The following is a 25,829-nucleotide window of genomic DNA, read 5'->3' on the forward strand; positions in this document are numbered from 1 at the left end:
CAGCCGGTCGGCACCGTGCGCAGCTTTTTTCTCTTCGGTCGACGTGATTCAGCGACGAACCTCGCCGCGCTCGCCCCTCCGGGCGCAGCTTTGCTGGTTCCCAGAATCCGCGGGCGATTCGCCTCCGCCAATAGGACGACGAGATTTCGGTCCATTCACGCCTGAGAACCATGCCACGGAACCGCGTGACGTCAGACCTGGGAAATACGCTGGGCCAAGTGGTGGCATAATGGTGCTGCTGCTGCTGTTGCTTGCGGAGCAAACTGCAGAGGAATTCTTAGAACTAATAGTCGCTTTATGCAGCCTCTGAATCGCGGCGCGAATATCTAGGCTTTAGGAGGAATCATTCGGTAATCCGCAAAACGGAATTTCGAGCACCAGTGGCGTAATATAGACTGCTGCAGCCGTCAAGGACACGGTTCGTAACTCGACGATATATCGCATCCCAAGTCGCACGATTTACGCAATATTTTGACAATTCTTGAATAGGATCTGCTGTTGTTATTTTCCCCCAACAAATTCCAGGAATCCATTCGACGACCGACTGACTGCAATTCCTGTTTCACCTGCAGGCCGCCCGATGGAGCAGCTTGATATTCCGCGGCGAAAATACAAGGTAAACGACGGGTAAACGTTGGGCTTGCGGATTGTTCCAAAAAACTCGAGATCGAAACGGCCGTCTTGTCCGTAAGACGAAGGATCGATACCCCTCGATCTCTCCCGGGGAATTTGATTAATCGTGCGGTGTGGTACCGACACCGCAGTCGTAACTACCAAAAGTAACGAGATACTTACTAGTCTGTCGATTGCCGACGGCGCCGCAAGCGGGTCCAGCCGCGCCGAGAAGTCCGCTCACTCACGCGCTCTGAATAATCAAAACTCGATGTGAATCCCAGAAGGTGGATGATTCCGATTACCGAGAAATCCTGGCTACTATTGACGCGCGAAACCGGATGCGGCCTTTGAGGAGTCATCGATGTCCATGAATCAGCAACGCAGTCACTCAGACGAGCTGCATCGCGGCGCCCGCCGTCTTACCGAGACGCTCCGCGGGCCTCAAGACAGTCCCGAGTCGTCGACAGGTGAAGATGAACTCGTTACAGAGGTGCGGACAAGTCCGAGCCGGGTGTCCTGGTCACTCGACGACATCGAGGAACACCTCGCGGGGAAAAGCGGAGCATCGGTAGTACGCGGTTCGAGGGAAGAGCCCTTCGATCAGGGGAGGATAAACTGCAATCCGCGGCGAAATCCGCGCAGATCGATCAGGGCCAAGCCATTGTCTTACATCGAATACACGGAGCTCGATGAGTCGTCGTCGACGCGGGTTTTTGGAGAGAAACCGTTGACGGATGCTTCCGGTGAGGAAGGTGGTGATTCAGAGGGAAGATCGGAGATTGGTGGTGCCGGAGAATCGCGGTCCTCGGTGAGTCAGGAATCGAATAAAAACGTACGCGCTCTAGTTGGGACCAGGAACTGCGGACAAGTTTGCAGGCATGGAGAGATGTGCGAGGCAGACTTGGAGCTCCGCCGGGAGTTGGAGCTCCTCGACACGGGATCAAGGGAAGGCGTCGAGGAATCCTGGGCTTTCATCTTTCACGGCAAGTCTCGAGAGTCGTCGGCTCCTGCGAGGATCACCGGAACTGGAGGAAGTCCGTCACGCTCCGGGGAAGGGACCTTCTTCAGGAATAACCCCAGGATTACCGAACCTGCCGCCGCTTTTCCGACCAAGGAGCGTCGCGACGTCGAGTGTGGATCTAGTGCCAGTGCGTCGCAACGTGTGGCAGGGCAGTCCTGCATCCGACCTGGAAAACACGCGGCTCCGGAGAACAGCGACGGACCCCGAGATCCTTTCCCTGCTGGGGCCGCCCAGCTATCGCAGTCCGGAGAACGTGGAACGGCTGACGATGAAGATCCACTCGAGGACTCTTCGCGTCTATCGAAAGGCCTTCTGCCGGGATCTTTGCAAACGTCGGAGTTCCGCGAAGGCTTCTGCAGAGATATGCAGCGTGCGGGAGACGGAAGTGCCGTTAGAAAAGGAGGCGGATGTAAGGTGAAACCGGAAAAACCGAAGAAACCCCCGGACGCTGAACAGACCGATGAACTGGTCCTGGTGCCTTTCGGTGAGTAACGTTTGTTTGTTTGTTTGTTTGTTTGCTTGTTCTGCGGTATTCGTTGAGTTGCAAACTAGCGACGCATGCTCGACTCGAGAGCTGAACATCTTACACTGTGTGGATGTTGTTCGAAGCTAATCGACGACCATAATAGCAATAATAAACAACGAAGGTCAAGGTGACGGGAATGACGGAGTGGAATTATTATGACGTGTCTCGAAGTTTGCGTATGCAATTCAGTTCCAGTCGTAGATTGTTTCTGGGAAATAGCCTACGCGTTACTCTTATTATATTTTCACGGATCGGCGTCGTCCGACGGACGTGCGTCGATTGTGCTATTGGCAAGTAACTACAAGTGTCGTTTGTGTTGAACGCCGCGCGATAAGTTACGACGTAAACGTAACTGCTGATGGAGTGCAGTATAAAAATAATAAGGACTTTGCGGTACTAAAGTATAATTACGTAACGAGGCATCGTCGTGGCTTAACAGTGCTCATTGTTATACGGTATTTACAGCAACGGTGACTGATTAAATCTGAATCATAATACACACATCATTGTCAGACGTGAGAAGCATAAATAAAAAAAGTTCAATCCTAAGTGCAAACATGTTTTTGGAGGTGACTTGGCAGAGTGAAACGGGGTTTTAGGGAATAGCTGTTATTTATTCCGTGAATCTGTCCCAAAAATTGATGGTGTTGTCACGCGTAATTTGCATATTGCACAATTGAAGCAGATCAAGTGAGAAGGTCTTACCAAGAATTGAGGAATACGTGAATTCTTACGACGTTCATTCTGTGCCTTCAGTCAATAATTTACTCCAGCCCACTTGATCATTTGACTTTGTTTTTTTCGGGTCCCGTTTGATCGGATCGTACTAGGAACTGGGGGCCACCTAACACTCACGATTATTTTTCCGTTTTTTCAAGTCGCTATCCACTTTAAACGGTGTTTATTAATCGCCCGGTTTCTCTGAACACAGTAAATCGATCGTGATCATTAAATTCCTCTGAACCGTATTTCAAATAGTTTCAAAAATCCGGCGGTTACAATTAGTCGAAACGATAAAATTACGCGATGCAACACAACGATGACCTGCAATTGATACACGTATCCAATCTTAAACATTCCTAACAAACCATGTTTTAAATACTACGAGACAATTCTTATTTTATCTCTCTCTCTCTCTCCTTCTCTCGGTTATTATCATAAAGCAATCAACGCTTGTACATTGTCGTTTTAATTGCTGACTACAGACCCTTCGGAATGGAACGAAAGCCACGTGGCTTCATGGGTGGCCTGGTGTACGCGGACATTCTCTATGAAATCGGCACCATCTACCACGGATTTGCCACCAACAGGAAAGGAGCTGTTGGACCTGACAGCGGAGCGTTGGAAAAGCTTACCCGGAGGAAATATTCTGGCAGTTCACCTGGCACACCGTCGTTTCCAAGCGACAGGAGTATCTAGCCCAATCCTCCAGGAAATGAACAAGCTTCCTTGCAACGAAATCGGTGAGTTATTCAAATTGGGTGATAAATTTGCGATGCACTCTTCCGTGCTTTTTTAATGTTCTCCGTAGCTTGAACGTATGCCAACGCTTCACGGCCGCATGATTCACAAAAAAAGAACACGATTGCATCACTTGCGTGCATGCAGCCTTCCATTTGGTCATGATGTATGTAGTATTTGCAACTCTCTCCGCCAACGGGTGTTGTGCAAGTTCATGCTTGTACGGAACATATTCTCCGAAGTACAGGTCAGTGTAATAGAAAGCGAATTCTCGCGTCTATCGTTCAATCCGGATTCCACTTCAGGTGAAAAAGTGGTTGAATTTCGAAGATACTAAAAAACATATCCACATGAAGTTATCTTATTTTTACTCCCGCGGTATCAAATGTTAAACGTGTTATCGCGTAGCCAGATTATCTATCCAAAATCGATGCAATCTTTATTCACGACCCTCTCTTTGAAAGATCAACGAATTAATAGCCGCTTCAGGGAACGCGGATTCCTTTTGAAAGGGGTGGCTGGCTCGTAGGTAGAAATTCGGTTGAAACAGAGTCTATAAATCTCGAATCCTAGATCTCAGATCCAAATGGGCGGGTCCTTTCCTACTCGTAACTCTTTCCCATAAAAAGCACGAGCCTTACATGGAACGAAGTCCCAGCTGCGCCGCGTTTCACAATTTTATTAGAGAATTATTCATACAGCCTGAAAGAAATGTGTGAAAATTTTTTGAAAGCACTATAGTCAAAGCATATTATAGCTTCGTTCAAAATCTGAAAAAAGAAAATGTCGCGATTGAATAAGCAAGGACGTAATTTATCCTTATCGGTCAATTCGCGCCATAAATCTTATGGAGTCCGAGCTGCACGGCCAGCACGGGGGTTAATACGGGTCTCCCGTTTCTCCTAGTCTGGAATTACCGGAAACGACTAACCGCTCCCAAGGGCGGCGAGACCTTTCATCTTATCTCTAACGAGGGAGCGATCTATCAGCGATAAGGCCAGTCCGAAAAGTAAATATCGGGCTGATAATAGCCTCTTTCAGCTACCGGTCAGTGCAACTATCCCCTCCTCCTATCAACCTCTGGCATTTATACCACTGTAACTTATCAAGCTGGACTTCCAGAGGCTTGCGGGTAAATCGATTCTGGATCGCCCATTATCGCCTCGGAACGGAATGAGAGCTTAAAGTTTACCGACTGTCAGAATAATAGATTTTTCAATTCTCATTACTGTTTTTATGTAACGGTTGTTTCTCACGTTTTTAGAAGGGTTCGGTTATTAAGGCTGGGACTTCAGTCACTCTTTGGATTTTTATCTCCAAACATCAGTGGTTTTACGTTCACAATTTCGATCAGAATTTGTTCTTCTCCTCTTCATCATCTTCGCATGAATCATGACGTGAACGTTTTGCGGAAATCTCTGTTCACTTATTTACCTCGCTATAAAAATCTTGCGGACTGATTCAGGTGACGGATGAAAAAGTGCAGAGATGAGTCGAATGTGATGGTTTCAAGTTAAGCTGGAAGAACGCTGCAAGGTGCTTTAAAAGTATTCAAAATCATCGAAATCCTACGGGATGCTTTTTTTAAGCGGTGATTCAAACTGGATGTTTACTGGTTTAATTATTCAAGGACACCATGAACATAGAAATTGCGCAAAATGCGTGCAATAAACTGTGCAAAAACGTATCAACACCAGGAATAAAATTCTCTCATATTCCTCGCCCCTTCAATTAGTCAATACAGCGTCTCCTTGACGAAATAGAAAGGATCCGCGTATAACAAATACACTTGGAGCGCATGAATCAGAATGTGTCAAGTCCTTGGGGAAGGCGTTTTGCCGGGTGCAGTCATCCGCGTCGCAGGAGTCCTTGCGGTAACCGCGAAGGACGAATAAGTGTGAGCGAAGGACAGTCGTAGGTCGGACTCTCGTAAGCCTGCTGAAGGCGATGGGAAGTGTTTTGTGGGCGATAGGTCGAGTCGAGGATTTCAGCTCTGGCGTCGCGGCGCATGGCTCGAATCCCCGGGATTAGAGGATCAAGTGTCGCAAACTCCGCCCGGTCACGTTCGCGTTCTCGGCGAGGCGCAACCTCCTCGGGAGGAAAGGGCCCAGGAGGAGGAGGCCCCTCTGCACCCCCGACGAACAAGTAATCCGCAATTCAACGCCTAGCAGTTACAGCTAGACGCGTGCTGTGTCGGGAATTCCACGTAAACTCAACCACCATTGATCATCGATCGATAATTATCATTTTCGATTCGCTTCAATCCTTTTTATACCGCACAGCAGGTTCGATTTCGATCTTTCAGGATCTGCCTTTTTTCAACGTCTTGACCAGAGTTGCGAATTTCCAACCCTTCTGTCGACTTTCAAAAAAAGAACGTAAAATTCGAAAGTCAATTTCACACATGGTCACGTTTGGCGCGGAGATTTCAGTCGTGGAATGATTAGAAAACATGGCGACGTTTCTCCATCTCAAAATTAACTCTTACGATATAGCTGTGTAGCCGAAAAGGGCAATTTGTCATCCCTGTCAAGGAAAATCAAATGAAAATATGTAACTCGGCAATAAGCTCTCACTGGAAAAGTATTCGAGATATACGTCACCGATTTTCTTAATTCCATGATATGTCGTAATACGTCATAAACCATTCGACAGGAATTTTTTACCTCGTAATTCGGCCATTGAAGGGATGAGAAGAACCCCCGATTTGACCTTGAAAAAATAACCGATGAGACTTGTAGAGGCAAACACACCGCGCATATTATCGTTTGTTAATAGTGAAAAGTGTTCATTTGTGACCATCAAAAAAGATTTCTTTAGTATCAAGAGATATTAAAAAATCTATTTTTGCGAGTAAACTTTAGGGGTGATTTCTAACCCTTAAAGTGTCGATCGAGCAAGTACAAAAAATAAGCGTCTAATGTTTTCGATGTACTGTAACGTATTATAAAATGAGGAAATCCAATGATAAACTTTCACCAGTGAAGGAATATCGAATTCACATGAAATGCCCTGTATAAATCCAAGAAGCGAAGCTTTCCTTGGTTTCCTCAAATCCACCCCCGCCTCCCGAGGCACGCATAGGTGTCTCCAGACGTGGCGGATACACACGTCCGTGTACGTGGACTGGGTAGGTATTCGAGAACATTCGCCACCCCTTCGCTCGACGATATAACACCCCCCACATTATACTTTTAGATAGCAGTGGCTATTTCGTTCGGCATGAAGCGGCCAACCCTCACGAAGCTCAAGGGATTTCCCCTCCGTGTAATTTCAAATTAATTAATTTACCGCCATTAAACGTCCTACTGCAGTATTGAGATCGGAAAATCGACCATCGAATACCTTCGGATTAGCCTGCAGTGCAAGAGAAAGCGTTGACTTTTTTATCTAGACGCATCGTCGTGTCGATTAATTGATTTTTTACATTTAAATTAAATATTTTAATTAGCTCGATTTGCGTTTGGTCTATCTTACGTTGATGCAATCGCGAGCAATCGCAGAATCAGGTTTTCATTGTGTAAAAGGCGTTGACGTTATATCGTGATTATTGTATACTTCTCACCTTCTCAACTATTGTCATTTCTTTGACCCTCGTCGAAAAATATAGTTATGGAGACGAAATAATCATCAGTCTTGTTGCTGCAACAAGAAAATTTGTATGTTGTGTTAATATATTTTTCAATTTTTTATTTACGTATAATAACTCGTAATATATTTTACTGTAACTGTTTCAATAATGTGATGTCGATACAACAACAAATCGATTTTAAGGCCTTGTTCGGCAGGAAAAATATGTTGAATTAAAGGAACAGATTTAATATTTTAGTAAACAGAAAATTTAATATTATCAACTATTAATAACACTATAAAATATTTACCCGCGCAACATATTTCCTTTTAATTCCACCAATATTTATACCATTCTTGCGGCGATATGCAGGCCACTTTGCTAGAATTCAACTACAAAAAATGAAATTTTTCCAAGTAATAGCTCTGCAGGGGTAAAGTATATTTTTACAAGAAACCGAATGTCCTCTCGCAGAATAATTTTTTTTATATTTGACGGGGATAGAGTTGAGAAGCTCACGAGGGATAACCTGTTTCAACGTGTAACACAAAAGTGGTGAAAAAATATCGATTCTCGAGTACCTGGTCTACAACTTCGAAAGCTTGACACCGGGCACAATGTATCGAAGCAGGAAAATTCAAAGTTTCGACCTTAGCTCCCTGATAAAGGGCCGCCCCGGTACTGCAGTATAGCGGCTCTTGACACGGTAAGCCCTCCCCGAGATATATAGACGTTTAAATAATGTTGTACTCGGTGGCGCCCTTTGCCGTTTATTAAATGAATCAGTGTTATCGCGGTAAGAGTCTCCTCATGAATAAACCATCAAGAGTGTTTAGAGAAGGGGTCGCCCGGCGGGGGTTGAGGGGGGGTTGCCGGGGGCGAAACACCCCCGGAGGAGGCTTCGCGGGTTGATAGGTGGTGGGTTTTGGCGGGAGGACGACCGGGCGGTTCCAGGGTGGAGGTAAGCTCGCCACGGGGTGCTGCTATATTGTTTTCTTGATGAGCTTGAAACATCCCCCTTGGATCATAGAAGATATAGATGCTCCGTGCAGTTTGCGCCCATTCGATTGTTCTGTATTGTATTAAACATATCTATAAGCCATATCTCTGTGTAAGGTACGTATGCCGGTAAGATTTTACCATCTACCGTAGGATAAATTCCTTGAGCTTTCGAAACGGGGAAACCGAACAGTTTTCTCTGTCTCTTAATTTGAATGAGACGAAATCGGAGAACCGATTCAATGGCACCGATTTAAAATCAATAATCCACTCGTCTCGACCCTTGCAGATGAAAATTTGTGTCACCACTCGTTTAAGTGTCCATCGCTTATCGTTGGTGGGTATTAACGATTTGGTACCTCGCGATGTTTGGTTTACAAGATGACGGTGAGGTGGTTATGAGCGGGGGATTAGACGAAGAGCATTCGCACCCCCGCTGGAACCGGTTACATGTAAGAAGAAAATTTCATTACACATCCGGTGGCGAAGCCGGCTCTCCTAAACACAAACGATATCAGAAAATCCCAAAATTTAGCTCTTCTCCTTGTGCACATAATATATTGCTTTTTATGCAGTGCATGATTTTCACTTGAGACATAAAATTCTCTTTTACAAAATTTTCACCAAATTTTTTTCTGATTTACGATCAATAATCTCGCAGTGTAACAGTCATGAATTTAGTTACGAATTAGCCACCTTTAATGACCCATCAATTTTTACCGAAACTGCAAAATATTTATTGATACTTCGATTTTTCGCCAAGTACGTAAGGGATGCATTTTAGGCGGCCCCCTTCCCAGGTTTCGGTAAAATATGGAATAATTTCTTGGATTTCCGACTTCCGGATCTGTCCTCCGCGTAGGGGGTGGAAAGCTCCTCATCGCGCCTCGTCGCCAACTCGGATGGCGAAGCGGGGGCGTCAGGGGTTGAAACCAGAGAGGGCAAAGGTCGCTCAGTTTCTCGTTGTCCACCAGCTGGTGAGCTTTATTTTATTTACCATCAACTGCCGGGTCTTTATCTCGGAGTAAAGTTGCGGCTTCATCTACAGCGACAGGCATTTATTGCTCAACCAATTAATAAACAATATTTCGTTACGATTGTGGAAAAGAAAATGGATGAATATGATTTTATGGTGAAATGTGAAGCTAGAAGCTAACCGTTCATTTGAAAGCCAATTAAGTTATTAAAAGCTCGTAGCTCGTCGTTGGTTACATCAAAGTGTTTTTTTTTTTTTTTCTTAAACAACCTGGAGTATATGAACAATGTAAAATATGAACAAAATCTCACTTCTCCAGTATTCTGCGAATTTTTGTTTCTGATTTTCACATGTGGACTCCGATACTGTCATGATATGGCGTATTTAGCTCAAGTCGCGTCGAGGTCACGCTGAATCGGTACCAAATAACATCCTTTTTGCTTGGTTACGTTAATTCGTATTCGTTTTTCTTAGCCAAATAATCGAAGATTTATGTGTCTGCGGTTCTTTGCAATCTGGTATTCTCAAGCTGGGCCGTCGTCAACCCAACTTTTAAGTGCTACTCAAAGGTCAATCTTTCCGGGGATTTAAGATTATTTGCCTCTTTGTGCGTAGCGCGATATGTGATAGTCTCACAAACGGATAATTCTTACCCTTATTGTTAGTCACTTTCTTTACGACCAAGCTTTTAAACGGACATTCCAAGTAATAACAACCTTTCCGCAAGGTTCAACGTCGGCGTCAACCAATAAAAAAAGTACCTTGAAACATGTAGAAACCTTTTACTTTCCTGACTAAAATACCGATTAAACCCTGCATTTGATACTGTATGTAATTAAAATTGGAAAGAAACATCATAGAATTCTCTAGACCTCATTTATAGGTTACGTATGTGAAATGACGATTGTATTAGATTGTTGTTAATAAAAATATATATCAGCGCGGGTGTGAACGCGATGTACGATAGCTTATATTCAAATTGTGCGAGAATTGGTGCAAAGGAAGAAAATGCGAGGTGAAATGCGAAGTAAATCAAACAAAGTGCTGAAACTGACGATTGTACTAAGTTACAAAATAATCAGTGAAACAGTGCGTGGTTCCGGAGTTCTAAACCGATGTACCCCATGCCTCTGTTGAACCGGAGTAATGTGGAGGTTACAAACGCACCCGCTGCACATTCAGCAGGACTCCAGACTTCATCCATCCACAGCTGCCATTTTCTACAATGGTACTTTGCATGATAATCTGTATAAAAAGCCATTCTGTGAGTCAAGCGAACAAAAGATCGACGATGCGGTTATTATTTGTCGTTTGAAAGTTCTGGCTGAGAACATTATTGTCAGCAAGTTTGCAGTTCACTCGCAATCATTGGTAATAGCTAATTATAACCGCACGAACACCACCATCTAAATCCTATTCTCTTGCATGATTCACCGCCAAACTTTTGATTGGATTTAATTCTTCGTTTCGTTCATCGGTTTCAAGTCTTTGTTTGCCGTGAAGTCATCATTTTCAAATAGTATTTATCGTATAACATTGTCGAAAATATCAATTGTAGCGATCATTTACACTCACGGATCGTACAGTGTTCAAAAATAATTATTATCCAGCTTCTTATAAGCTAGTTGTTTTTTTTTTTTTTTTTATAAATTTATAATGTTACCGTACATCGATGCATGCATCAGGGTGTCTGTCTTGAAGGGTGTGATCTCCCCCTTCGCCATGGTAATGACAGGCTTATAAGTCGCGTGGATATTCCCCGAATATCCCGGCAGAGGCTCAACCCATAATTAAGTACATGGGTGGTTAGTTTAAGCGACAAATCACTGATCTGATAATACACAGCCACGCGTATTATGGCAAACACTTAGATTCGTGCTAATAGCTCTGTTTCAAGCTTAATCGTCTATGTATACTTAACATTGTATACAAAGATTGCGAAGTAAATATTTTTTGCTTTATAGATCATCCTCTTGCTATAATAAATTTCACAACGCTGCAAGCGTATCGACTTTTCTGCGGTATCCAGACTGAATTTCTCGATGAAATGATTCGATGATAATCTGCAATATAATTCAAAATTGCAGTTTGTGCATTATGCGTTGAAGCTAATTTTCTATCATTGAAGTTTCGAAAACAGTAAATCTGCGTATTGAAATCTTGAATGAAAAGTTTGAAGAGTTGAATATTTTCGATTACAAATCTGGCCCAGATCCCAAAACTACATCTCCTGTAAAATAATCCCAAGATTTTTACCTTACTTATGGTACATGTAATTATTTACAACGGCTATTCTTCTAAGTAACTGCACCATATTCCAGCTAGCGCGTTTATTTGACGAAAATCATTCTTTTTAAGAAAACTACCGGCCAATTTCCGATGTTAAATATACGATCCTGACAGATTTCAGGAAGTTTAGAAATACCGCAATGAAACTTGTCCAATCACACGAATTACACAGATGTAAGTATAATGTATATAAGCTATATCATGACAACAGCTCGAATAAGCGTAATTCGAAGATTGTTGAATCTGCGACCGCAATCGGCAAGGTCTTCCAAAATCCTATTACTAATCGGCGATTAAGTTACGCGGCTTGATCGCGGCCATTCGCGTTTGTACCGCATGGCGGTCGTCTCGATCCGGTAGACTGCAAAAGTCCCACCCAGGTATAAGGTATCTCCTAGAAAAGCAAACCACGGACTTAATTGCCAGTTCTTAGTATCGCCGTCTCGCTTGTGTATCTATAATAGTATAAAATCTATCGAGGCCGACACGTCCTGTTATTTCATTCCCGACAGCTATTTTTTTACTCAACCTTTCATATATCTATACGTATGAGTATATGGTTTCTCTCCCGCCGTACCAGCTCCAGCTTTATACCTTCTCTTCGGTCCCGCTTTTCCCGCCTCCTTAACGTTTACCGTCATTTTTATACATCTGTTTGGCTCTTCGACACAACCATACGGCCGCATCACGCCTACGCCTGTTACGCCTCTGCCACCATTTTGGTGAACATGGATATGCTTTTAAGACACTTCGGGATTATAATAATTAACACATAACGAAGGAATTGGAAATTCGCCACAGTAATTCTACTGCGTTGATAAAAAATTTTGTTGTCGGTCTTACTTTTTGCATAATATTCAATACCTTCGACAACTTATACCGAATTTTGTAATTTTCAAACATATCCTTCGGCTTCGTCAATAAAAGCGGTCTCTTAGGCAGTTTGGAAAAATTTTGAAACGTTTTTCCATCATATACGTAGAGATCATGAGTATAAAGTGTGTCGGATTTATAGATTACTCTTTGGAGAAATCAATTGATCTGATTATAGATATTACAGTTTACGTCTATTCGACACCCTCTTTTTCCCATGGCACGAGCCAGCCAATATCATTTCTTCATTCATACACGACGCGTTATTCATAACATTACGATAACTCTCTGTGCTTACGCAATGAGCTATATAAAAGTACGATCTAAAACAGTAATCCAGCAATCCTCAATTCTCTATCATTGGACTGAAATACCCATATAATTTCGCGCTCACTCTTTTTCTCTCTCTCTCTCTCTTTCGCTCTCTTATTCCAAAAATGTAAAAAACTCGCCGCATCATATTTTTATCATTATTTCACTCCTTCGTACATATTTTCCTTTGCTCATTGTCCGCATAGCGGCGAAACTCATGGCGCCAGGCGCCGGTGCCGAGGTGAGCTATATACGCAGACTTCCTATACACGTATAAAGCAGAAGGCAGATATAGCCGCCCCTCGAGTGACTCTCGGCATAAATTTCCTCTCTCTCCACATTTTCAGAACGGATCAGCCTCCTGCAGAGAACTTGTTCGCTGATTGGCTCAGGAAGCGGTGGCCCCGGATCGGTCGGGGGAGGTCAGGTCCAGCTGTGGCAGTTCCTCCTAGAGCTACTCTCCGATTCGTCGAACGCCTCCTGCATTGCGTGGGAGGGCTCAAACGGAGAGTTCAAGCTCACCGACCCGGACGAGGTGGCGCGGAGATGGGGCGAACGCAAGAGCAAACCCAACATGAACTACGACAAACTTTCGAGAGCCCTCAGGTGCGTAATATTGGTATCGATCCGAAAGTGTCCAAGAGTAACCTGCGTCAGATTTTTAATCGGAGGAACTTTAATTACTGAAATCTGAGGAAACACATCGAAGCGAATCACTTCGAATGACTGGAGAAATCCTGCTGCCCGTATTATTTGGAATAATGGTAACGATCGTTGTAAATCTTGCGGTAAACCCACAAATCGTTTCGATCAATTAACGTTTCGTCGATTTCCGTCTTGTCGTGTACTTTGATTGATAATTGTGATTTCCAGTGATTTTCAGTGATTTTTCAGCGTTCTGTAAGGTGTTTTTCCTGAAATTCTATCTAATATGAAAATCACCGAAAGTTGTCAGATACAACGCTTATAGACTTCATTCTAAATCAATGTTAACGAATCGAAGCCATTCGTTTGATTTAGAAGTAAAAGGGCCTCTCGTACTGTACTAGACGGTGGCACAGGTGTTCATACGTGTATCTTGCAGTCTTTATCAATCGATACCTTACATAGAGGGCTTATACTGGTTTCGAAGCAATCATTTTATTCATGCTTCAAGTAAAATCGAACATTTGATCTCACATATTGTACGAAACTGTTGTATTCAATCAGAATTAGAAGAATTTGTATGTTAAATTGCTGAAAAACTTTTGCTATAATACTAAACACTGTAAAAAACTAATTTAATTTTAGATTCTTGACTGAATTACATGACGATTATAAACGTGACGTAAGTTGTTACAGGAGATGCATCCATTATCATTGAATATTTAAACCGTTATATAACGCAGTTCTATATTTTCTGTGCAGGTATTACTACGACAAGAACATAATGACGAAAGTCCACGGCAAAAGATACGCCTATAAATTTGACTACCATGGGTTAATGGCGGCATGTCAGGCCCAAGCAGGTGTGACGGTGGACCAGCCGCATCCCCATCATATTTACCCATCGGGCCCACCGCCTCCACCACCACCGCCCCCGCCGCCTCCACACTATTGTTGGCCCTACAACGCGCGCTACAGTCCGACGATTTAAAAGTCAACCAAAACCACTAACCTTCGATGACTCAGGATCCCGATGCAGTTCCTTGGATTCCTTAATCTCGCAAGGACGTACGGGAAATACTTGAAAATTACCATAAAAAAAAAAAAAACATTCTGTGTAGATAAATCTTGAAATTTATAGAACAGTCGCAATAGTATATATGATAACTGTTATTAATTATTGTAATAACATTGTATAATTTATAATAAAAACAATAAATGTCCTTATTCCCGAATTTACCTATATTTTACATCGACTTCAGAATGATTCCTGTAGTGTGCCTCGTTCGACGAAAAGAAGACATAATATTCCTCGAGTTTGTGTCTAATCCACTGGCAGAAGAAAATAAAAATTATTTGAACATCGATAAATTTTACGGTTGATATATAATCCACTGAACGATGTGTTGATACAATCGCAAAATTACTCGAATTTTTTTTGCATAAGGAATCAAAATATTTTAGCTATTTTCACCGAAAAAAGTTCAATACAGCAATTGAAAATATTCCGTTGGAAAGATGAAATCAGATTTACACAGTAAATTCGTTTTGTAAGGTTTGTAAAGTAATTTTTTAACTATGTTAATTTCAAAAATTATCGCTTAACCGGTTTTTTTTTATGCTACGTGAATCGGAAGCAGCTTGAAACTATTTCAAGAAATCTGCGTTCTTACTGGTAAGCTCATTAAAAATACTCTTCATCTGCTGCGATGACTGGTTAAAAAAATACAACTGCAGGAAAACGAAGATATCTTGTCGTATTTTCTCAGCGGTTCATCCTAAAATTTTCTGCCTCTGTTTCTACCAATAGACTGGAATAAGTGTGCGGTGAAATGTAAAAAAAAATTATAATACGTATCTAAAATATGTTCAGTTCAAGTCAACTTAAGCGCAAATAACAGTGTGCCAAGATGTGCGCAGAACTACATCATATCTTGTATATTAAATTGAACCAAATAGTATTAAATTATACATTTAGTCAGCCTGAGTGAGTCTGCAAGTGAAATCGATGGTGCAAGAACGCATGTAGCTGCACTTAAAAACTAACAATAATCATACGATATTTTATTGTACAAGTGTTAATTACCAATTTTCAGACTGATATTACTTACAATTTCCTGAATTGATTTGCGTACCTACGAATAAGCTGTTGAATTTGAAGTAGAAACTATGCGCTTAGAAAAATAAATTGATGATGCACTGCAGACATGTTAGGTTGTAAATTTATATTATATATGAGAAATATATATATAAATATATATATATTCATTACGAATAGAACAAATTTCACAATATTAACAACGCATCCGTTCTGTTTGAAGTGTTTCATCTATTTGACTGGGTAGATAGGTAGGTTTGTTTTACGAGTTCTGAGATGTTGACAAATTTTTTAAGACCAATATTAAATATTCTCTTCTGCAAAAATATCGTAGAATACCGAATTTTTAATTTAACAGAGTGTATCGTTACAGGCCAAGGTTGATTGACAACCAAATGGAGAACATGCGCAACCTTTGAATATATTGGACGATTACTTGAGTATTTATTCCTATCAGGTAGGTATGAATAGGTTCGTATTTGTTCAATAGTCAATCCTTTCTTCAATGACTGACAAAAAAGTATTACAGTTCGGTAATTTAATTTTTTAACTCATCCCCGTGCAATTGTATAAGCGGTTGCCAGCCTACCATCGAATTATTTAACCTCATGGGGCTGTACGGGCTATACAGCTGTAAATATCTTAAGAGGCCTGAACTTCTGTTTGTTGGTAAGAAAAACGTTACCTTGACTGGCAGTCGTATACTGAACCTCTTGAAGGCCCTCCGCCGGGAGTTAACTGAACTTGTGGTACAATGCTAATATTCAGGCTGTCACAGTAACGTTTTTATTTCAAATAAAAAATCCAATAAACAATCGTGACTAGAACGAATACCATATGGTATTAAAATAATTATTCATCGATCTTATTATGAAATCTTTTTATAAATTTCACCCTGCAAAAAATTAATTATAAATTTTTACTGTGCGCGTAAAATATATAGGTAAGCAAATTCCTAATGGATTTAGTAAAAGACATAAATATTATGCAAACTTTCCTATTCCATAAATGAAAATCTCGAGAATGATGCACTTCCGAAAAAAAATATGAAATTCATTCAAACTGGCCCGCGGTAAGTAGTCGGAATATGGACATCGACCGCTGACATCTGATTTGAGAACGCACCAATGACGCTCATCCAATCAGTTGAAGTTTCAACAAGCTCCAAGTAGCAACTACAGCTATTTCCCTTTCCGGTTAAGAAAAGGTAAATGTAGCGCACATCGTGTAACTGGTGATCGAATCGAGCGAATTTACGATAATCAGTGTTCCACTTGTGAAAATAAATCGTTTTGAGCAAACTAGAATCATTTTGTAATAATCTTGTGTGTATATTTCAGGTCTCCAGCGAGCTCCAACAATGTCTGATGTGGAAACGTAAGTGTCTTGCAACACGTCTAACCTCTAACAACTGTTTACACGCTAGATATTCTGATACTCCAGAAACCATAATCAAGTTGTAAATGTTATTTATGTGATGATACATTTAGGCAGGCTCCCTCTTCTGAGACGAACCCTAAAATTTCATTTAAATATGCTGTGTAAAGCCTTCTGACAGTCCGCCGACCACATAACCTTACTTCCTACTTGCACCATACCTGATGCTAATTATTTTTTTATCCATTTCTCTTCTCACAGCGATGATATTCCCTCCGGTGTGGCGGCTGGGGGACCCATGGACGTAAATACAGCCCTTCAAGAAGTTTTGAAGAATGCTCTTATTCACGACGGAGTTGTTCACGGACTCCATGAAGCGGCAAAAGCACTTGACAAGTATGTGTTGGATTTTATTTCTTGACATTGTATCAGTTTACTATTCTATCACTTATAATTTTCTATAATATTTACTGAAGCTATCTTCAACCTTGAGTCAATCTGATGTTGATTTATAAATCCAAATATTATTGTTAGATTTTTAGTATATACTTGAAGATCTTTTGGATATGTTTTGCTTTATAAGATTAGATATTCAAGAACCGTATTTAATTTTATTATGGTAAAATTTTGGGTATCTGAGTTGTAACGACACTATATATGATGAGACACAAAGGCAGGCTCCCTCTGCTGAGATGAACCCAAATTTTAAAAAACAGTGCTGTGTAAAGCCTTACTGAATACAAAATGTATATCCATTTTGACAAAAACTCATTGATGCGGTAAAAGCTTTAATTTTCTTCTATAATTATTGTCAACAGGAGGCAGGCGATGCTCTGCATTCTGGCAGAAAACTGCAACGAGCCGATGTACAAAAAGCTAGTACAGGCATTGTGTAACGAGCATCAGATTCCTCTGATCAAAGTTGACAATAACAAGAAACTGGGTGAATGGGCTGGACTCTGCAAAATCGATAATGCTGGTAAAGCGCGCAAAGTTGTTGGGTGCTCCTGCGTTGTCATCAAGGTATATATGGGCATTGATGTTTAAAGTTCCATTCCAATAGATTTAATAAAAATGATTATGTGGTAACCGAAGAATTGTTTCGAAAATCAACATTAAATGATCTTATAGTCATTTTTGTTAGTTTTTGTACCACAGTTTTGTACTCATGATGAAATTTAAAGTAGTTTATGAAAGATCTTGTTTATAGTAGAAGCCACATTTACATCATTAATCCACAAATTCAGCAAACTATTATATTCACCTGACAACTAAAAAATACCAGAACATTCCAGTTTCGTACATTGCTTAGTATTTTTATTCAAGAAAGCTGGTATCTCATAAATGAAATGCATTAACGTTCTCATTGCCTTATGCAAAAAAAGCCCTTGCGTGACTGCTTCTTGTTCATCTAATGCAGACATGCTTATATTCATGGTTTACATGATGATACTTTCCAAGGCAGGCTCCCTCTTCTGAGGTGAACCCAAAAACGTAAATCCTGCTGAGAAAAGCCTTTCTGACTATTCCACCCAGTATTGAATTTATTTTCCTTATTCTATTCTGAATGAAATCTTTTTCTCAAATTCATGTAATTAAATTTTTCAGGATTTTGGAGAAGAGACGCCTGCCAGGGATGTTCTTATGGAGTACCTCAAACAAAGCTCTGTACTATAAGCTCGTTTTAATAAAACTTCCTAAACTGTAATCTCGCTCGACGCTATCTTACTTTACATTGAAGTAGTTATTATACATATACCTGATTCAATCCTTTATCTGGCCATCCTGAAATCCATGACTTCTCTGCATGAAAACACATCCTTAAATTTTAACCCTTCCGTTAACGTTCTAATTGAATAACACTGAGATTCCTAAATAATTTTATATTTTACCGATCCTTAAGCAAATATTCTATTAATAATTTAATGCATCTGCTAGACGTATGCGAGGAACATATAAAATAAGTTATCATAGCCCTGATAGCGAGCTAAAAGCTCAGAAAATGCGTGGTTCCGCAATTAATTAAAATTCCTTCAGACATCAGTAATGATGTGAAATTTCTAAATTATCTAAACTGAATCTCTGCCTACAGAAACATTCGATTTGTCGTGATCCTTTTCGAAAGTTTTATAAATGTGCTAGTGTGAAATCATAGCATGATTGCAGTATTAGCTCCGAATTGTAAAAGACGATATTACAATTCAATAAAGATTTAGCGTATTTCTCAAATGTTTTCAATTGCCCTGATTGTGTATGTCGTCGCTCTACTGGTATAATATACCGTATTGAACTGAATGAACGTTATCATGGAGCATTAAATGTATTGATGTTGCAGAATGCCGCAGAAGTAAAGGGTAGGGAAACACCGAAGTTTATAGCTACAACCTAAGCATAATTCGGAACGTCCAATATAACGCACATAATAAATAGGTATAATTATATAGCCTTCTGCAAACTCTTGGCAAAGCCTTGACAAAATAATTCTCAACCGGACGAAACAACCAATCCCACAATTCGGCTTCTAAGAAAGCCATAACACTGTACAACTGATTCGATTAATTTACCATTTCAGTACAAATTTCATCTTTAATAAATTAATCTGCCTAGACATTGAAAAGGTCTTTGATGCTGTCTAGCACAAGGGAATAAGTTACAAACTTTACGAGTTCGACATCCCTTTTTAGATTATAAAAATCTTATAGATGTACCTAAGAGAGAATATTCGCGGTCTCAGTAAACTGTGAATCCTTAGGGAATCAAAAAATAATAGCTCGAATACTCCAGGAGTTAATTTTAGGTCTAGTATTATTTCTCCATTACATAAATGACATTTCAGCATTAGACGAAACGCATCTAGTACTATTATGAGATGATACCACACCTCCTAGAGCAATAAATTAGAAGTCATATGCAACATGTCGAATAAATCACGAGTCAATTCCGCAAATGGAAAATGAATGTAACAGAAATCGTCGCGTTTAGTAAAAAAAAGGTAGCTATACCAACATTTAGTATAAATAAGGAGCCAATAGAATTGATGTTCAAAAATGCTTTACTTCAAATAATATTTCATCATTCTTTTGTCGCATGGTTGCAGTATTATTTCTTTCATAATCATAAAGGACAACATCAGAGTTCGACATAGAAAGAGCGTATTTTTCGAGTACTTTAGATTTTCTTGATTATGGAGTTCGTCGCACTGCTAGTATTATAAACTGTATTGAAGCTACGAATGCTATCCCGAAGGATCAACTTTATTGACGTTATAGAATGACGCATGTGAAAAGGATGGGTCGTTTGTAGTACCTATTTAATATTTATAACCTAAGCATAATTCAATACGCCCAATAAAACTTATAACAAATGGATTCACTAGCTTATTTACGAGGTATGTTTCGATTGTCGAACATTTTGCAAAGATTTTTGTGGTGGCCCTGAAAAGGGCCGTTATTTGTATTATGTCGCTGACGAGCTCACTTGGAACTAGTGTATTTGGTGACGGCTTTGGTACCCTCACTCACAGCGTGCTTCGCCAATTCACCCGGTAGCAAAAGCCGAACAGCTGTCTGAATTTCCCGAGAAGTGATGGTGGACCGCTTGTTATAATGAGCGAGTCGAGATGCCTCTGCAGCAATACGCTCGAAGATGTCATTAACAAAGCTGTTCATGATGCTCATTGCCTTGCTGGAAATTCCAGTGTCAGGGTGGACTTGCTTCAGCACTTTATAGATGTAAATGGCATAGCTCTCCTTCCTTTTCTTCTTTTTTTTCTTATCGCCCTTCGAGATGTTTTTCTGGGCCTTTCCAGCTTTTTTGGCCGCTTTGCCACTAGTCTTCGGTGCCATGGTTTAATCAGACTTCCACTGCGTATATTCTGACTTAAAACCGTTGGGTCTCAAATGACGACTGTGCTCGGTCAAGGGTCTCCATGCGTATTTATTACACTCTACGCCTCGCTGGCCGGCCCAATCAGGGAGCGCGGCGAGCGGTGCCGCACTCTCATTGGTCCGCGGCTGGGAGCGCCAAGAGTATATAACCTTAGCTGAAGCCAAACTCGGCACTCACGACTCGTCAGCTGCAGTGTGCAGTACGTATCAGTTCGATCGAAGTTACCCGACTCACAGTGTCATAATGTCTGGACGCGGCAAGGGCGGTAAAGTAAAGGGAAAGGCAAAGTCTCGCTCTAGTCGAGCCGGACTTCAGTTCCCAGTTGGACGAATTCATCGATTGTTGCGCAAAGGAAATTACGCCGAGCGCGTTGGTGCTGGAGCTCCGGTCTATTTGGCTGCTGTGATGGAATATCTGGCTGCCGAAGTATTGGAGTTGGCTGGAAATGCTGCTCGTGACAATAAGAAGACCAGGATTATTCCTCGTCATTTGCAGTTGGCCATACGCAATGATGAAGAGTTGAACAAACTGTTGTCTGGTGTAACGATCGCTCAAGGTGGCGTTTTGCCCAACATTCAAGCAGTGCTGTTACCTAAGAAAACCGAAAAGAAGGCGTAAAGCAACGATGCTGAGAACATAAACAACCGGCCCTTTTCAGGGCCACCAAATTATTCGGAAATAGCAAGCGAATGAATATTCTATGCACGTTACGGAGCATTTCATTGTTCCGCAATTTTTTGAATTTCTTTAATACACGTATTCGCCTCCATATAAAATTATTGATTTTGTCGTTGATGGTTAACTATTCCTATTGATGCAGGAAAGTCCTATTTCAATAGAAAGCAATTCAGCTCAAGATAAAATGTCTTCGAAAATCTTTTCAATATACTGTGAATTTCAACGTCCAGAACTACGGATTGCCGAGAAATATACATACGTATACAATAGATTGATTACAAATCAATCGTTTTCTTTTTCAGTCACATGTTTAATAGTTGTCAGAAGAGAAAATAAACGCCTGCTACAATACGAACACTTAATATTAATGTTTAGCGTTCCTGAGCGCAATGAAACATTTGATGAACATGAAAAAATAAATGATCTATTTCTGAATTTTTCAGCTCAGTAACGAGGCAATGTACATAAATATCCGATACGTATTTTTTTAGGAAACTCCACATGGATAGCCATTTCCGAAAAATACGAAATTTGAAAAATGTCAACATCGTTTGAATACTCGTGCTCGTCAGCGATGTAGATACTGATATTCATCGAGTTTCTATGTTTCTTTTTTCTATCAAGTCTTAAAAACTCTTTTTCATCAGTTGGGTCATAACTCCTGGATCAGCGACTGAAATTCGTTTATCGAACTGACAGATACAAGAATTCACTGAATAATCAATTCGGCAGAATATCGATTTGTAATTTATCCTAATATCTGTTTTTTTTATACAGTTCGAAAATTGTTTTCTGTAAGAACGAAGTTCTCACGATTCATCGTTTCTTAGAGACTTGTTCCTCTCACAAGTAGAATCTTATAGAATCATAAAATTTTTTAACTACGTGACCTTTACCATCAAAATGAAGATCAATTTTGTGGCGACGATTTTTTTCAGGATCTGTGCTGATCTCAACATGGAAAATCATCTGGTAAAACGGTGACACATAATTTTTTTACACCCTGTACAACAGGGCGAAGAAAAGGTCAAATGGCGGTTTAAAAATTGGCAAGAATAAAGGTCGATTCACAGTACATGGCACGATACGTATCGCCAACAAAATTATTACTGGCGCTCCAGTAGGAATGTTTCACTCATACCTACATTTCGAATCTAGAGAATATGTACTCCTCAAATTCATACTATAAGAATTTGTCTGGTTTATTTTTTTTCTGCAACAGGTATTGGGCATTTGTATGGTTTACGTTGCGTCGGACTGCAGCGAATGGTCAATACTTGTGAATCAAGCTTGTCTCAGAACAAGATATACGACTGGTCGTTTGCGTCGCAATAACTTCTCCATTATTTTTCTTACAGTATATGGATAAACATCGGACTAAGCGTAGTTTGAAATTCGATTTCTAGTCCTTAAGCTGTAACCGTAACAGCGATACGCCAGGTGAGCCTAATCCGGAACGCGGCGTGGCGTCCCAACATTTTTTTGGCCAGGTAGACTGCGTCCCCTCGAGCAGTTACAATGGTTAGCGAAGGGTATCCAACCACCTGGCTTGCGTATACAGCTGGCTCAAGAATCCAGTGAAATTTTTCCATAGCAATATTTGCCGCTACCAGTGAATATCTGATGTATGAAGGATGTATGGGCCGTAACGTCTGCGTCAAGAGTAAAGGATAATTATTTAAATCAAGATAAAATATTTAAATTATCACGTTTTTAAGACAAATTAAAAAGTATGAGACAATTTGTTCTAGCCCCATACAGATTTAACACGAAAAAAGTAGGGTGCATGTATTAGATAATTGTAACGAGGGCAGAAAGTAGCTGCGTCGAGAAAATTCAAACAATTCGTATCGATTACAGCGCAATAAAATTTTCAGTAACCGGGGTGTACTATTTGTGCATTAATTATCTATTGGATGCGCACCACATTTTTCGTTTTAAATCTGTGTGGGGCTAGGGGAAATTATTTTGAATTTTTTAGTCCGTTTTAAAAACGTAGTAAGTTAAAATTTTTATATTTAAATAATTATTTTCTGCTTTTCCGTCATATGTGTGTGAAATTTTGCAATGGGTTTCATACATCTTGACGAGATTATGACAGAGCATATAACACGTAGGGAAAACCGTTGGAAAAATCTCGTTTTGTTCTTTGCATCAACGATAGTGAAAATGAACAAAATAACATTCCTAAAATATTGTCAGAACAAGCCGAGTAAATTTGAATAACACAAGCAAAGGTATCAACAAGGTTTCATGATCATAACGTTTGATATGATAAAACTGCCGTTATTGATGTGATCAAATTTTAATGGGGTCTTTTGTTCATTTCACTTGCTGACCATATTCGTATAAATTGTCTTAAATTTGGCCACGAACATCTGTCGTACCCTTTGGTTTGTTTTATTCGAGTTTTCTCAGATTTATTTTACCACAAAGTCGGAAAATTATTTTATTCGTGTTCAGTGCCATTAGCACGAATAAAATTGATTTTTTGTTTTTTTTTGTTTTTTACTTCCCGAAATTTCGATACAAACGGTATTCATACGTATTACTGCTTTGGACGGCATATGCATTTGTGTAAGCTCATTAGATTTTTTTTCGTAAATATTCAGAATTTTCATACTAAAATTTATTTTTCAAATCTCTAACACTGGCAAAGTTATCAATACTAATTTTCATTTCGCTGTGTATTATTTATTTACTGGAGAGTATCTTTAACGTTGCAAAAATGCAAGTGGAAATCTCGGGAGTATACAGAATTCAACTATTTTAGGTACATTTGTCTGATAAATTGGAAATTTTCCTAGCGATGCCAATTTTTTTGATTCCTGTCTTTGGCATACTTTGTTGGTTTGTGCGGAAAATCTAATCATCTAAAAGTAAAGAGCATTCTATAGAAAATGTAACGTGAGATCAAATGAAATGGTGTGCTTTCGAGTAAATAATTGTTTTCATACGATATTTAATATTGTATTCCTTCAGTTTTGTAATTTGCTAGCATAGATTTAATACAGAAGACAAAATCCGGACTTGATACACGTGATGTATTTATAAAATCACTAGGATACTCGAAGGGTTAATTTTCAAAGATAGTGTCACAACTCGATAAACTACGAATCGTAAAATCATATGCGAGGTAAAAATGCGTCTGTTTGGATCAGTTCTTTGCTTTGACTAAAATTGGTGGCCCTGATAAGGGCCGGTTGGTTTTTCTCTCGACGTATGTCTCGTGAATCAATTACGCTCGCTCGCCACGAATACGACGTGCCAACTGTATGTCCTTGGGCATGATAGTGACACGTTTGGCGTGAATAGCGCACAGATTCGTGTCCTCAAATAGTCCAACCAAGTAAGCCTCGCTAGCTTCCTGAAGAGCCATAACTGCAGAACTCTGGAACCGAAGATCAGTCTTGAAATCTTGTGCAATTTCACGTACCAACCGCTGGAATGGAAGCTTGCGAATTAGAAGTTCCGTGCTCTTCTGGTATCTACGAATTTCACGAAGAGCAACAGTTCCAGGACGGTAACGATGAGGCTTCTTCACTCCACCTGTGGCCGGGGCACTTTTCCTTGCTGCTTTTGTGGCCAGCTGTTTCCGCGGAGCTTTACCACCGGTCGATTTGCGGGCAGTTTGCTTTGTACGTGCCATGTCTAAGTTACTTAGTAGCTTGAACCGAAGTCACTTTAGCGTCGTAGATCCGTAGTGAAATGAGCTCTGTACGATAGTAACGGCAGCGAGCCCCACCCGAAGTATATAACCCCAAGGCGAACCGCAGCGGGACCGTTGATTGGTCCGTGCCGCAGAGTGGGGGAACCGGTCTGAAAGGTATATATATATCGACTGTGCCTGGCTCTAGACAGCATTCGTGCAAAGACTCTCCAACGTTAACAAGTCTATACAAGGTTTCAAGATGACTGGTCGAGGAAAGGGAGGAAAGGGATTGGGTAAAGGAGGAGCGAAGCGGCACAGGAAGGTGCTTCGTGATAACATCCAGGGAATAACCAAGCCCGCTATTCGTCGTCTGGCCCGCCGTGGTGGAGTGAAAAGAATCTCCGGGCTGATCTATGAAGAGACTCGTGGTGTCCTGAAGGTGTTTCTTGAGAACGTCATTCGTGATGCTGTGACTTACACCGAGCACGCCAAGAGGAAAACCGTGACCGCGATGGACGTTGTATACGCTCTGAAACGACAAGGTCGCACTCTTTACGGATTTGGAGGTTAAATCTACAAGCGCTTGCCCGCGTCGGCACCACAACCGGCCCTTTTCAGGGCCACGAAAATTTTCAAAGCAAACGAATTTCGTACGAAAATGTAAACAGTAGTTTTCAAATACATCTTATGATGTACTTGTAAATATGTAACTGACTTCATCGTGTAACAGACACTTCGTACAATTCGGATTCAAATTGTGAACGTAACCGTTTGAACGTTCCGATAGTATAGCGGAATATTATACCATACATATATCTTAATGGAATGCAAATATTGAATATTATGCG

At 40.7% G+C, this 25,829-nt stretch overlaps 6 protein-coding genes across 7 annotated transcripts; 4 read left to right on the forward strand and 2 right to left on the reverse strand.

The window, feature by feature from the left end:
* Positions 1-274: 274 nt before the first annotated feature.
* Positions 275-14,449, forward strand: LOC124178174. 2 transcript variants are annotated; one of them, XM_046561381.1, is made up of 5 exons: positions 275-418; positions 573-2,120; positions 3,368-3,625; positions 12,991-13,249; positions 14,051-14,449. In XM_046561381.1, the coding sequence occupies exons 2-5, from the start codon at positions 977-979 to the stop codon at positions 14,277-14,279; spliced, it is 1,890 nt and encodes a 629-aa protein (XP_046417337.1). In that variant the 5' UTR covers positions 275-418; positions 573-976; the 3' UTR covers positions 14,280-14,449. The 2 variants fall into 2 exon arrangements, with proteins under 2 accessions (XP_046417337.1, XP_046417338.1); XM_046561382.1 differs by lacking the exon at positions 275-418 and having other exon boundaries at positions 539-2,120.
* Positions 14,450-16,603: 2,154 nt separating this feature from the next.
* Positions 16,604-18,471, forward strand: LOC124178180 (40S ribosomal protein S12). The gene is made up of 4 exons (XM_046561401.1): positions 16,604-16,763; positions 17,025-17,159; positions 17,582-17,786; positions 18,372-18,471. Exons 1-4 carry the CDS (start codon positions 16,747-16,749, stop codon positions 18,438-18,440), a joined length of 426 nt encoding a protein of 141 aa, XP_046417357.1. The 5' UTR covers positions 16,604-16,746; the 3' UTR covers positions 18,441-18,471.
* A 1,343-nt stretch (positions 18,472-19,814) lies between these two features.
* Positions 19,815-20,655, reverse strand: LOC124178183 (histone H2B-like). The gene has a single exon (XM_046561404.1). It carries the CDS (start codon positions 20,606-20,608, stop codon positions 20,237-20,239), a length of 372 nt encoding a protein of 123 aa, XP_046417360.1. The 5' UTR covers positions 20,609-20,655; the 3' UTR covers positions 19,815-20,236.
* Positions 20,656-20,839: 184 nt separating this feature from the next.
* On the forward strand, positions 20,840-21,315 carry LOC124178182 (histone H2A). The gene has a single exon (XM_046561403.1). It carries the CDS (start codon positions 20,895-20,897, stop codon positions 21,267-21,269), a length of 375 nt encoding a protein of 124 aa, XP_046417359.1. The 5' UTR covers positions 20,840-20,894; the 3' UTR covers positions 21,270-21,315.
* A 3,194-nt stretch (positions 21,316-24,509) lies between these two features.
* LOC124178181 (histone H3) lies at positions 24,510-25,035 on the reverse strand. The gene has a single exon (XM_046561402.1). The coding sequence runs from the start codon at positions 24,976-24,978 to the stop codon at positions 24,568-24,570; it is 411 nt and encodes a 136-aa protein (XP_046417358.1). The 5' UTR covers positions 24,979-25,035; the 3' UTR covers positions 24,510-24,567.
* Positions 25,036-25,204: 169 nt separating this feature from the next.
* LOC124178184 (histone H4) lies at positions 25,205-25,574 on the forward strand. Its single transcript, XM_046561405.1, has one exon. The coding sequence runs from the start codon at positions 25,241-25,243 to the stop codon at positions 25,550-25,552; it is 312 nt and encodes a 103-aa protein (XP_046417361.1). The 5' UTR covers positions 25,205-25,240; the 3' UTR covers positions 25,553-25,574.
* The last annotated feature ends 255 nt before the right edge of the window (positions 25,575-25,829 follow it).

The sequence above is a fragment of the Neodiprion fabricii genome, chromosome 3 (assembly GCF_021155785.1).
Source record: "Neodiprion fabricii isolate iyNeoFabr1 chromosome 3, iyNeoFabr1.1, whole genome shotgun sequence".
Classification (NCBI taxonomy): Eukaryota; Metazoa; Arthropoda; class Insecta; order Hymenoptera; family Diprionidae; genus Neodiprion; species Neodiprion fabricii.

Bases quoted from the DNA above. Each gene is read 5' to 3' on its own strand.
- LOC124178182 (XM_046561403.1), top strand. From the start codon at position 20,895: ATGTCTGGACGCGGCAAGGGCGGTAAAGTAAAGGGAAAGGCAAAGTCT.
- LOC124178180 (XM_046561401.1), top strand. The intron at 17,160-17,581 runs GTATGTGTTGGA...TATTGTCAACAG, and splicing joins GCGGCAAAAGCACTTGACAA to GAGGCAGGCGATGCTCTGCA. The intron at 17,787-18,371 runs GTATATATGGGC...TAAATTTTTCAG, and splicing joins GCTCCTGCGTTGTCATCAAG to GATTTTGGAGAAGAGACGCC.
- LOC124178184 (XM_046561405.1), top strand. From the start codon at position 25,241: ATGACTGGTCGAGGAAAGGGAGGAAAGGGATTGGGTAAAGGAGGAGCG.
- LOC124178183 (XM_046561404.1), bottom strand. From the start codon at position 20,608: ATGGCACCGAAGACTAGTGGCAAAGCGGCCAAAAAAGCTGGAAAGGCC.
- LOC124178174 (XM_046561381.1), top strand. From the start codon at position 977: ATGTCCATGAATCAGCAACGCAGTCACTCAGACGAGCTGCATCGCGGC. The intron at 3,626-12,990 runs GTGAGTTATTCA...CCACATTTTCAG, and splicing joins GCTTCCTTGCAACGAAATCG to AACGGATCAGCCTCCTGCAG. The intron at 13,250-14,050 runs GTGCGTAATATT...TTTTCTGTGCAG, and splicing joins AAACTTTCGAGAGCCCTCAG to GTATTACTACGACAAGAACA.
- LOC124178181 (XM_046561402.1), bottom strand. From the start codon at position 24,978: ATGGCACGTACAAAGCAAACTGCCCGCAAATCGACCGGTGGTAAAGCT.